The sequence below is a fragment of the Narcine bancroftii genome, chromosome 14 (genome assembly GCF_036971445.1).
Source record: "Narcine bancroftii isolate sNarBan1 chromosome 14, sNarBan1.hap1, whole genome shotgun sequence".
Taxonomy (NCBI): Eukaryota; Metazoa; Chordata; class Chondrichthyes; order Torpediniformes; family Narcinidae; genus Narcine; species Narcine bancroftii.
The window spans coordinates 36763143-36776332 of NC_091482.1; the positions used below are offsets into that span (position 1 = coordinate 36763143).

Sequence of the window (13190 nt, forward strand, 5' to 3'; positions counted from 1 at the left end):
ATTGGTGGGTTTGTAGAAAATGCCTATAGGGAGTTTATCTCTGAAGTGGAGACAGAGAGATTGAGAAAGAGGAGAGTGTGGCCAGATATGGATCGAGTGAATTCGAGGTCTGGGTTAAAGTTAGGATAAAGTTGACAGCCTCATAAGGCAGCACCAATGTAATCATCGATGAAGCAGAGGAAGCATTTCGGAGCCTTGCCTGTTTAGAGTTGTAGCATGGATTGCTCCACATTGCCAACAAAATGGCAGGCGCAACTGGAGCCCATGCAGGTACCTATGACTGCACCTTTGATTGGAGAAAGTGGGATGATAAAAGAAAGTTACTGAGGGTGAGAACAAGTTCTGCCAACCAGAGTAGGATGGTGGTGGTATGTGAGTGGAAAGAAAATGGTTGAAAACCACTGCTCCACAGGTTAACCCAGATATCACACCTTAGCTGACTCTCTAATTCCCAGCAATGTTCTGAACAACATATTGATGAATGATCAGATCACCAAATCATTGCTATCTCAGTGAGGGAACAATCAGACAAGTGATGTTATCAAACAAATTAACAATGCGTCAAAATCCTTAATTGATTGAGAAGGGCGAAATGTTGACTGCCTTCTTTAGATGTGTGACCTGCTGAGTTTCTCCAGCATTTTTGTGCCCTGTGTTTCTGCAGATTTCTTGTTTACGTCTCCTAATTACCTCTTTTTTCATGTAAAAGTCTTTAAAAGACACTTTTATTGCACTATTCGACACGAACAAACTTTTATTTTTACATTACCAGGCTCGGGTGCTAATTCCTTTCTGACTCTCCAGAATGCCAGCCCCGCTTTGCTGTGCACTCACACACATCCATCCATCCACTCATTCATCCAGCCGCTGAGCCTTGAATGATGACGTTACAACAGCTGGATCACGTGGCCTTCAGCGCGCTCTCCGGTAACCGGTTCGAGGCGGATCCAGAACTGGGTCATATTGGGCATCAGCACCTCACGGGAGGGATGCACGGTAACAGTTGGGGTAAATATCAACGCTTCTTTTCGGCATTTTGCTGCGTTTTTTTTTCAATTAAGTTCTGGGAACGGTTTCTAGTTTGATGTTAGTTGCACATCTTCGATTTAGCAGTTTGTGTTGATTTATGACCCCCCCCCCCCAATAAGTGGTGGTGGTACGGATGGAGTCGCCGTCTGCGCAGACTCAGTCGGTGGGGAGCGCAGTGAAGCACCAGCCAATTGTGGCGACCATGTCTGGTAAGACCCTGCTCGACCCATCAGCTCGGATGGAGGGAGCTCGGCGTCCCTCCTTCTCCACTAAGTGTTGACCCGCGAGGGCTGCTCGTCGGTCCATCAGAGGCGGCGTGGTTTGGGCTCCGGGGCCGCGCGTCGCCTCAAGGTGTTGAGGCGCCCACCTTGCGCGAGGGGAGAGGAGAGGAGAGGAGGGGAGGGGGTGGGTGGCGTGGCGGGAGGACCGGCGAGTGGGAGAGCCTTCCAGGCCTGCGGCGAACGTGACGCAGCACCAAATGTGCAGACCGCCATGACGGGGAGGTCCGGGAGTTGTCACCCCTTTCCGAGCTCCCGGTGTCGTGGAGGGGGGAGGGGGGGGGTTGTGGGAGTTCCTCGCTGCCCCTTCCTCGGCCGGGTGGGCCTTCTCCCAGCTGTCGCGTCCACACGGACTCCCGAGGACACCGTCTCATCCCCTTGTGTCCCAAATTTGTCCTTTTTTTCCACGTACACTGTAACTAATTAACCTACCACGTGAGAGTCAACTCAAGAGGTTGTAGAAATCTTCAGCAGAGCTGCACCTCCTTCTAGCAAAGTATGAAACACCTGGGTTTGGAATTTTAAAAGCTAAGCTGAGTTCGTAATTACATTTAACATCCGCTTTAACAAATGTGGATGAGAACATCAGTTATTAAAATTGAGTTAAATCTAGGCAGTGTGTTGTTGTTCCTTTGCGTTAAATTCCGGAAGGAGTTGCATTGAACCTGGGCAGATCCTTGCTGGAGCTGAATTGTTTACTAACTCTGGGGATCTTTCGGAGGGTAACAGTAGGTGCCAGGAAAGATAATAGCTTTGAGAAGTTCAGTTAGTTTTGAAATTGGCTTAAAACTAACAAGGCAATGAGGGGGTTTTTTTAAAAAAAAACGTGTTATAGTTGGTTCTACTTTGGCATTGAAAATGTCGAATAATTTTATTTAATTGGACCACTGACTCGGTCCCTAGTGCCTCTTTCACAATCTGAGGTATAAACAAATAGATGTGCAGAATCTTCACAGTTGAGTTTAGCTAGGAACTAGTAATTTTTTTATTGCTTTAACACTTTCAGTGTTCATAAACAATGTTTCAGTTTAAATTGTTGAAGTGGCAAGGTGTGGGTTGTCTTTTAGTTCTTAAAGATCTTTAGTGATTGAAAACTTGTTTTAGTTATCTTGGTCAACTTGTACAGTTAAATTGCTTTAAATCTTGTTAAATCTCTACAATACAGCTGCACCGTATTGATCACTGATCACTCATTTTTGAATTGGGTATGCTTGGAAGATCCTCACTGGTTAGCCACTTCAGTGTCCAATGTTTCAACGTTTCCTTGGTAAATTTCCCTTGGGTGCTGAAACATTAATTAGACGTTACTTCCCCTGAGTTAAATATGTAGATGCCTTCTTTAAAAAAAAAATTGTAACAGGATTCTTATATTGGCAAAAAAAACATTTGCAGCAGTAATTGTTAATTTTCAATTTTTTGGTTATGAATAGATTATGGAAATTACAGCCAGCCTGGAGATCAAGCTCAAAGGTATGGATGTATGCCTTTTAAAAGGGCAAAATTTGTGAGGGCTTGGGAATGGAGGTGGGATGCTGGAAAATTACAATGGTATTTTGGTATTTCTAAAGGTCAGTGCTGGTTCCTTCACCAAAATTGCATGAAGGTCCCAATAAAGCACTCGGCGCAGTTTCTCCTTGGCCCTTGATTATATTTTTAACCAATGTTTACAATTAAATAGAAATATGCCAGTTGCTGGTTATTCCAGTTCTCATGCTCAAATTGTCTGATATTTGGAAGTTGCCTCACTTTTGCTAATGTTGGAATTGTAAGCCTTTCAGTACTGTAAATTGATGTAGGGTATGAACTTTTTAAAAAGTTGGCATTTACATCTAGCATGCATAACTAAATAAATTGGAGCTTTGAGTTATTAAAACAAGTGATGTCTGAAGAGTTGATTTAACGAGATTGGGAAATGTTTACCAGGCAATGGTGGGAAAGTTAAGTAATACAGTGAATATACTTTGAAACAGATTGCTTTGAGTGGTGGATATGTTTTCAGCTGAAAATTGAATAAATAATACTTAAAGGGAAGTGGTTGGAAAAGAGTGGCATTGACAGGATTTTTTCCAAGAGCTGGCAAAGACCTGACAGATAAAATAGCAATCCTTGCAGATTCTGATTCTACATTCCAAGTATATGGCAGATTTGTAGTTTAAGAGTGGTGAATTAACTTTGTTTCATACCTTGGTTTTCTGTGTTTTTAAAGTTTCTTAATGTTGATGATTAAATGATTCTTAAATGACATTTTAGAAAGAAAAATGCAAGAGTTTTAGTTATAAGACCAAGGAGAGGGGGTGGGGGGGCTTTGTACAATGTGCCAGTATGTTCCTCTGTAGGTTCTGGTGCATGTCAGTTGTCCAACCTGTTGTTTTCTAGAGTATCCAAGTTTTGTTTATGTATTTCCTCTCTTGCAGCTATGGAGCTTATGGTGGGCAGCCAAGCCAAAGTTATGGTCATGCTTCACAGGTAAGTAAAACTGTGTTTACATAGCCACGTTATGATTTGTTTTCTTAAAACTTTCACTATATATTCTTGAGTTTATTAGGTAGTGGTTCTCAAATTTAGTAACATTTTCTGAATTGCTTAACATTGGAGGGCAAATATTTTAATCAGAAGTAAAATACTGCAGGTGGTAAAACTCATTTAGAACTGCAATGTAACCTCTAAGACCAAATTTGCTCAATATTCTAATTGTGTTAAATTACAACTGTTCTGATTAATGCAAAGGTAAGTGCATTTTGTGGTCTTTTCATCTTCCTGGGTGTTCTAATTTTTTTAGGTAGAGATTAGCAACACAAAGCGAGTTAGCTGGAGGTGTGTTAGAGACATAAATGTTACAAAGACATGATAAAAACAGAGGTGTAGCAGTAATCATACCTGTTATTGTACAGGGAATTCCAGCTCCCCAAATATTTACCTTGGTGATGAAGGAATTTTTGAGTTGTCAAGGAGATCTTTTTGATGCAGTATTTCTATAAAGAGGAATGGAACACTATTGAACTGTGCGAGCATGTAACTGCTCAGTTGAAAGGATATCAGTGGGAGATAATTCTGGAGTTGGTGAACTTAACTATAAATTTTGAAGTCATAATGGATAAGGATGGACCAGTGAGGAAATGGCCTGATGAGTTAAATTTGGGAGCATCTGCTTGCAGGTAAATTACATCTGTGCAGTGAGAAGCATTCAAAGGAAAAAAGCAATTTTCCAGGGATAATGCAAAGAGAACCCAGGTTGCTTTGGGTTGGAAAATGAGAAAAATGGAAGTATATGCAGAGCTGGTGATGGAGAGGCCTGTGAAAATATAATGTGTAGGGAAGTGCTTACAAAAATTAGGAAGGCTAAAAGGATTCATGAATAATAGCTGGCAAATGGGACTATGGTTAATTTGGTGTTCTTTTAGTATATAAAAGGCAAAAGAATTCTGGGTGGGTGGGGGAGGCCAGGAGAGGAGTAGGGACCATTAGAGACAACTTATACAATCTGTGTGAAGCCATACTGTTGGTGTACAAGGTCCTTAGTTGTAGAATTTGAAAGTCTAGTGCAGATATTTTATATATTGAGGAGGATATTTGATGTTTTATTTAGCATAAAGGTGAATAAAGCCCAATACTGGGTGAGATTTATGGGAGGCAGGGGAAGAGATTGTTGGCTCTGGCTGAAATATTTAAATCTTAACAGAGAACACGCAAGTTACCAGGTGAGTGTGTCTTTCTGGAAAGGCATCAGTGGTAAGGAAATTGCTGGAAATAATTCGGAGGGGCAAGATTAATGACTATTTGGAAAGACTGGTTCATTCAACAGGGTTGAAGCCCAGATTCTGCCTGACCAATATGATTGAATACTCTGCAGAGGTAAGTGTATTGATGAGGGGAGTATATGTAATTTACTAAGATTTTAGTGAGCTGTTTGAAAAGTTTCCACATGGGAGAATGATTCAAAAGGTTAAGACCAAAGGTAAGTTTGCAAACTGGATCCAATATTAGCTTGGCATTAAGAGACCAGGTGATGGGAGTAGGTTGTTTTTGTGACTAGAATGCTTGTGAATAATCTTCTCATTGGGATCGATGCTGTGAGTTATTGCTTGAAATAATTGTAAATAATGTGGGTGTGAAAAGCATGACCAGAGGAGGAGTTGATGGTGTGAAACATTCTTAGATTGCATCAGGGTACTGGTGTGGTTGAAATGGGGTAAAAATGCCAGATAGTTTAATCAGAACAATTTGGTGCATTTTGAGAGTACTAATTAAGTTGGCAAGTATACTATAATCGGGTTTTGAGTGTTGCATATCACAGGAACTTTGTATGTCCCTACTTTTTAGATGCATGGTAACAGGCCCTTCTGGCTCACAAGCCCATGCCATTCAATTACACCCAGTTGACCTACAAACCTGTTGTTTTGAAGGGTGGGGGGAAACCAGAGCACCTAGAGGGACCCGTGCAGACACGGGAAGAACATTTAAAAACTCCCTCCAGACAGCATCAGATTCACTCCTGGGTCGCTGGTGCTGTAACGGCATTGAACAAACCTCTACACTAACTGCTGCTCTTGAAGGTGACCACGTTGCTAAACAGTGTGGTTTGGAAGGCTCATGAGATACTGGCCTTCATTAGTGTTGCATTAAAAAGAAATGGGGAAATGATAGAACTTCAGTTCTCTGATGGGGCACTAACTGTATGCAGTTCTGATCACTGTGCTGTAGCAAGGATGTGATGGTACTGAGGAGATTCACCAATAGGGCAGGTCAGCTCAATTATGAGGAAACACTGAAAAGTCCATTTTTCTTGGAGGGAAGGTTAAAAGAAAACACATTTGAGGGATTATAGAAAGAGTAGAAGGCAGGAAACTTTTCTTTTCTACATATCAGACATAAAACTAGAGGCATTAGTTTGTGATTTGGGGTAAGGTATTCAAAGTAGGTACCTAGAATGCACTTCCTGAAGGAGTGAGTTAAAAAGGGATGATGTCAACATGTAGGAGGAAGATTAAAGCCTTGGCTGAATGGTACATCAGTAATATCCTCTCACCTCAATGTCACCAAAACTAAAGGCCTGATTGTAGACTTGAGGAGGGGAAAGACACAGAAATACAATCCAGTGATTAAGTGGTGAGTGTGAGCAAATTTAAATTCCTGGGAGTCACCATCTTGGAGAATATTTCCCTGACCCAATACAAATGTCATTGGGACGAAAGTAAGTCATCACCTCTACTTTATCAGGAGTTTGTGGAGATTTGGTGTGACATTGGAAACATTGTCAAACTTCTACAGATGTATAGTGGGAAGTGTGCTGAAAAGCAGTATCACCTCTGAGCAGAAAAAGGTAAAACTCTCACCATCGGAAAAAGTTTACGTGGAATGCTGCCAGTGATTATCAAGGGAAGAGGTATAGATCCCTCAAGTACCAGGTTCAGGAACAATTGCTACCCCTCCACCATCAGACTCCTCGAGGACTTGAACTCTTACTTAGCACATTGTTTATTATTGGATATTTATTTTCTGCATTGCAGAGTTTGTTTACACTGATCTCTTGTACTTTGAGTATGGTTTTTGCACTACTTGTGTAGAAATTTTGCCTGACCCACAAGAAAAATGATCTCTAGGTTGTATGTGATGTCATATACAGTATGTACTCTGACAATAAATCTGAACTTCAGTTGCTACCTGCATTTAAGCTTGTAAATATGGACAAGTCCTGGGAGGTGAGATTAATAGTGAACAATGCCCACTGACTAGTCAGACAACTTTGGTTTGTGTTTGAATTTTTGTGGATTTTTGGCTGCCTCTGGTATTGCCAATTTATTATTTGTACATAATTTAATTAAGGCTGTGTGCAGGTCAGACCAGGTGAAATTGGCTAGTTTTCCTCAAATTTGGCTTGATGGTTACTGATTGTTCTGATAATGGTTTTAATTTCAGATTGATCTACTTTAACTATCCTTTGCTATCATGGGATTTGGGCTGGTCTGGTTCAGTTATCCAGTAATTTAACTGCTGCCTTGAAGTTTGCAACTTCTCTGAAAGTAATTGTTTTTTCCTTTTTCCCCGCCTTCTCCGTTATTCAGTTAATTACTGTTTAAATTGGTATTTAATACAACCAATGGAGGCTGCAATATAGTAACATTTGGCTGTTGTCATATACGTGTCTGAAGAGCTTGACTCAGTGTTTGTAATGTTTTGGTAATTTTATTTCGATGATCGTTTGGTCTGTCAATGAACCAATTGAGTATAATAATTTAAGGTGATATTGGCATCAAAATGCCTTAAAATTGAGAATAGAAGAAAATTTGAATTTGCTCAATCCCTTGTTTGACTGAATTTAATTTTGTGCCTGATTCAAGAGCTGTGGATATTTTCAGCCAATACCAAGAATACAAGTTCATCTTTGTAGCGCTATTGTGAATTCCACATCTATTTTTCTACTATCCTTCTTGATTGTTTGGAAAACTGTTAAATAACTGGATTATTTAAGTGATTTTAATCTTGGAGTTTTCTGAGCAGCAGGCATGTATGTACTTGAAATCTGCTCATGAGCAAATCCCTGACGTAAAGACTTGATCATAAATTCACAAGTGTTGTAATTTTAGCTCTTGGGAAGAGTTTTATTTTGTCTCTAGTCCAATGTAATAACTTTTAAAGTAAAATTTTGAACATAACATGCTGTAATATAATCATGCATGCATTCTTTTAAAGCTTCCCTCTTATGGCAGTTCACTCCACTGGAATAAGTTAGACGGCTAAGCTATCTATCCTAGCAGCCAAGTTTTCTACGGCTAGTAAGTTTGTCCTCCTTGAGTGGAGTCCAGGAGTCTCTCTGGAGCACTTTGCAATTGCAGGAGAAGGTGGTATTTTGGGATATCATGAGTTTACTAACACGAGGTAAATTGACAAGTTTTAAATTTAAATTTATACATGCAGCACAGTAACAGGCCACTTCAGCCCATGCTGCCCAATTTATACCCCTGGTACATTTCAAATGGTGGGAGGGAACCCATGCAGACACAGGGAGAACATGCTCCTTACAGACTGTGGGATTTGAACCCGAACCCAGTTGGTGGTGCTGTAAATAGCAATACTTGACTCGTGAAGAACATCAGTTGATTTTTGTCTCTTCTAGCTGTTTAGCTCTCAATCTATAATTAAAACAATCTAGATTCCAAAGTCTCCAGATGAGTGCATAAGAGATTGGTTGAGATGGTTCTCTTCAAAATGTCTATTGTAATGCATGCAATTGATTTAGCTGGATTTGTTTTCTTAAATCACCTTTTCCATGGTGGACACTAGAATGTCTTAGCATAAAGTTCAGCCTTTTACTCTGCTGTTCCACAGACAACTGTGAAATGTCTACTCCATGCCATTGAGCAGAGGTTTTAGCCACCTGCTATTCAGTAACAACAGTTATCTTTTATCTCAGTGCTCTGAATTGCATTACTTTTGTATTCCATGATTACTAAAACTTTGTGAGCAGAATACATTTTATAATCAAACTGTCAAGTAAAAAAAAATGTCAGATTTGCCACCATCAGGTGAAGAAATTCTTGCCTTCTGATTTGAGACATTTGTCCCTAGATAGCCCAGCCAAAGCGCAAAGGAAATTTGTGTTTTCAGTTGTGGCTTGTGACAGGGAGAGTGCAGTGAAGGCTCACTGGCTTGATGCCAGAAATAGATAACCTGAAAAATGAAGGAAAAAATTGAAGTGGGCAATACCAAGTGTTTCTTCTTCTTTAACGAAGATTTATGGAGGGGGTAAATGTCCACGTCAGCTGCAGGCTCGTTTGTGGCTGATAAGTCCGATGCGGGACAGGCAGGCGCGGTTGCAAGGGAAAATTGGTTGATTGGGGTTGGGTGTTGGGTTTTTGCTCTTTTGTCAGTGAGGTGGGCTCTGCGGTCTTCTTCAAAGGAGGTTGCTGCCTGCCGAACTGTGAGGTGTCCAGATGCACGGTTGGAGGTGATATCAGCCCACTGGCGGTGGTCAATGTGGCAGGCACCAAGAGATTTCTTTAAGCAGTCCTTGTACCTCTTCTTTGGTGCACCTCTGTCTCGGTGGCCAGTGGAGAGCTTGCCATAGAACACGATCTTGGGAAGGCGAATGTCCTCCATTCTGGAGACGTGACCCACCCAGCGCAGTTGGGTCTTCAGCAGCATGGATTCGATGCTTGCGGACTCTGCCAGCTCGAGTACTTCGATGTTGGTGATGAAGTCATTCCAATGAATGTTGAGGATGGAGCGGAGGCAGCGCTGATGGAAGCATTTTAGAAGCCGTAGGTGATGCCGGTAGAGGACCCATGATTCAGAGCCGAACAGGAGCGTGGGTATGACAATGGCTCTGTACACGCTGATCTTTGTGTGTTTTTCCAGACTCTCGTGTAGTCTTCCAAAGGCGGTATTTGCCTTGGCGAGTCTGTTGTCTATCTCTTTGTCGATCCTTGCATCAGATGAAATGGTGCAGGCGAGGCCATATATAATGTTGCATTATCACCACATCCTATATCCTTGTGTACTCAAATCCATTTATAATGAGGGCCAACATACTGTGTCTTCCCAATTGCTTGTTGTACCTGCACACTAACTTTTAGTAATTTGTGTACAATACCCAGGTCACCCAAACATTAATTCCAAATCTGTTGCTAAATTTTCCACCTAACTTTGGTACAAAAGCGGGTGACATTACATTTTTCTCATTGCATTTGCCACACTCTACCTATATTGCCTTGAAGTGTCTGCATCCTTCCAACTGATACTGCCAACTAGTGATATCATAAGCAAATGAATCCCTGTATTGTTTCCTTGGTGAGATTGTAAAGATCTGTATCTGCAGCAGTGATCGCTTGCAGCATTTCATCAATTTTTGCCAGTAGCACTTTTTTTAGTCTTGCAAATGTCATTTTCATCCTATCCACTGGTTTGCTTTCCCCTATTTGGTTACAGTCTACATCACCTTTGTTGACCTCACCAAAGCCTTCGTCACCGTGAGCAGGAAAGGGCTTTGGCAAATACTAGAGCGCATCGGATGTCCCCCAAAGTTCCTCAACATGATTATCCAACTGCACGAAAACCAACAAGGTCGGGTCAGATACAGCAATGAGCTCTCTGAACCCTTCTCCATTAACAATGGCGTGAAGCAAGGCTGTGTTCTGGCACCAACCATCTTTTCAATCTTCTTCAGCATGATGCTGAACCAAGCCATGAAAGACCCCAACAATGAAGACGCTGTTTACATCCGGTACCGCACGGATGGCAGTCTCTTCAATCTGAGGCGCCTGCAAGCTCACACCAAAACACAAGAGAAACTTGTCCGTGAACTACCCTTTGCAGACGATGCCGCTTTAGTTGCCCATTCAGAGCCAGCTCTTCAGCGCTTGACGTCCTGTTTTGCGGAAACTGCCAAAATGTTTGGCCTGGAAGTCAGCCTGAAGAAAACTGAGGTCCTCCATCAGCCAGCTCCCCACCATGATTACCAGCCCCCCCACATCTCCATCGGGCACACAAAACTCAAAACGGTCAACCAGTTTACCTATCTCGGCTGCACCATTTCATCAGATGCAAGGATCGACAATGAGATAGACAACAGACTCGCCAAGGCAAATAGCGCCTTTGGAAGACTACACAAAAGAGTCTGGAAAAACAACCAACTGAAAAACCTCACAAAGATAAGCGTATACAGAGCCGTTGTCATACCCACACTCCTGTTCGGCTCCGAATCATGGGTCCTCTACCGGCACCACCTACGGCTCCTAGAACGCTTCCACCAGCGTTGTCTCCGCTCCATCCTCAACATCCATTGGAGCGCTTACATCCCTAACGTCGAAGTACTCGAGATGGCAGAGGTTGACAGCATCGAGTCCACGCTGCTGAAGATCCAGCTGCGCTGGATGGGTCACGTCTCCAGAATGGAGGACCATCGCCTTCCCAAGATCGTGTTATATGGCGAGCTCTCCACTGGCCACCGTGACAGAGGTGCACCAAAGAAAAGGTACAAGGACTGCCTAAAGAAATCTCTTGGTGCCTGCCACATTGACCACCGCCAGTGGGCTGATATCGCCTCAAACCGTGCATCTTGGCGCCTCACAGTTTGGCGGGCAGCAACCTCCTTTGAAGAAGACCGCAGAGCCTACCTCACTGACAAAAGGCAAAGGAGGAAAAACCCAACACCCATCCCCAACCAACCAATTTTCCCCTGCAACCGCTGCAATCGTGTCTGCCTGTCCCGCATCGGACTTGTCAGCCACAAACGAGTCTGCAGCTGACGTGGACTTTTTACCCCCTCCATAAATCTTCGTCCGCGAAGCCAAGCCAAAGAAGCCTTGGAAATTGGCCTTGGCCCCCATCTTGACAATATTTTATAGGAGCACAATTGAATGTCCTGTCTGTCAGCAGCATTGTGTGGTATAGTCATTGTAAAGGTTCAGACCAGAAGTCAATATAGAGGGTCTTTAAAATGGCTGAGAAGATCACTGGGGGTCTCCCTTTCCTCTATTGTCAACATTCACCAGGAGTGCTCGTAAAGAAGGCTCAAAGAATTGTTGAGGATCCCTACCATCCAACGTAGTACATTTGAACTATTGATCAGGAAGAAGATAGGGGAGCAACAAGATCAGAACTGTCAGGCTGTGAGATTGGGCCATTCATAAATGAAACCAGTAAATTATTCTGATATTTGTTCAAATTGATTTTTGTGTTCTATATTTATGTATATAAGCAATTACTAGTTATGCATTGTGTGCGCACTGGTGTCTGGAGAACCTGTTTTGTATAATCAGATGGTAATAAACTTGAACTTTTCCCTACTAATGCTATGCTAACTTGGCAATATCTTTCTTATTTTAATTTTTTCTGTATTAAATGGTAGAATTGCACTTGTTATTTTCCAATTTGGGAACAATTTTAGAATCTGATTTTTGAAAGATGATAAATTTCATCCACTCACTCTAACTCCCACCTTCAAAACCATAGAAAGTGGATAATCTAAGACTGACCAACACCTCACTGTGCCCAGTGCTGCTTCCTGATGTTCTGATCCTCTGCCACTTTGAAATGGCTCACTTTCTCTGGTTCCACTTTTCAACTTGGACCATCCTGACATTGAACAGAATGTTTTCTTTTCAAATATGGGCTAATTCTTCAACTTGCACTCTCAAGTTCTCCAGCTACTGGGTGTATTTTTAATTTTGCTCAGCAAGACAATTTCAGATTTGTGTCTGTTGTTGGAGCATAGTGTATATGTCCCCCTTAATTATACCAACACCTTTACCAATAGATTCACTTTAATGCCACAGTGTTCTGGGCAGATTGCTTTTTAACCTTTTTACAATTGTAAAGGTTGAGTCTTCTGGATCCTTGAGCAAAAGTGTATAAACTTGAGTCTTTTGCTTAATCCTGTTGTAAATCATTGGTTAATGTGTATATTTCATTCCAATTGCAATACAATGCGTTACTTTTGATAGCAACTAAGACTGGGGGTGGGATTTCAGTAACTGTCCAAAAGTATTTTGCTGGAGCATTTTAGTATAGTAAAATCCCCATGATCCAGCACATATGGGAATAACTGATGCCAGAAAAGTGAATTTTCTGGTTGACTGAGACTCACTTAAAAATGCCTAACTAATGCATCTGCAAAAGAATACTGCTTAAAAGACAAAAGACAGTGCAAAATGTAATTTGATTATGTAACGTTCACTTTAATCAAGTAATTCCAGTAACTTAATGCATCAGTATCTAAGGTTTGAACTTAAATTTTAAGTGTTGCACAAGCCACTATGCTAATTGTTCCAATGTCATAACTAACCCCCCTCCCCCAAGTTTACATATTGTCTTAACTACTATACCTATAAAGATACAGACTGTTAGTTGGCAAGGATAGGGAGACACTTTAGGAGAGTCACCCCA

The 13190-nt window shown here is 41.7% G+C and overlaps 1 protein-coding gene across 4 annotated transcripts in view; it reads left to right on the plus strand.

Annotated features, from left to right (window-relative positions):
* Positions 1 to 866: 866 nt before the first annotated feature.
* Positions 867 to 13190, plus strand: part of LOC138749990 (RNA-binding protein FUS-like) — a 49005-nt gene continuing 36681 nt past the window's right edge. For 3 of the 4 annotated variants that reach the window (XR_011348994.1, XM_069912123.1, XM_069912125.1), the window contains exons 1-3: positions 867 to 1008; positions 2738 to 2777; positions 3722 to 3773. Coding sequence is in view for 3 of the 4 variants with exons in the window: in XM_069912123.1 (XP_069768224.1) it covers positions 879 to 1008; positions 2738 to 2777; positions 3722 to 3773 (222 nt within the window). In the remaining variant the exon portion in view is untranslated. Of the gene's footprint in view, positions 1239 to 2737; positions 2778 to 3721; positions 3774 to 13190 lie in introns of all 4 variants that reach the window. The other variant, XM_069912124.1, reaches the window with a different exon arrangement.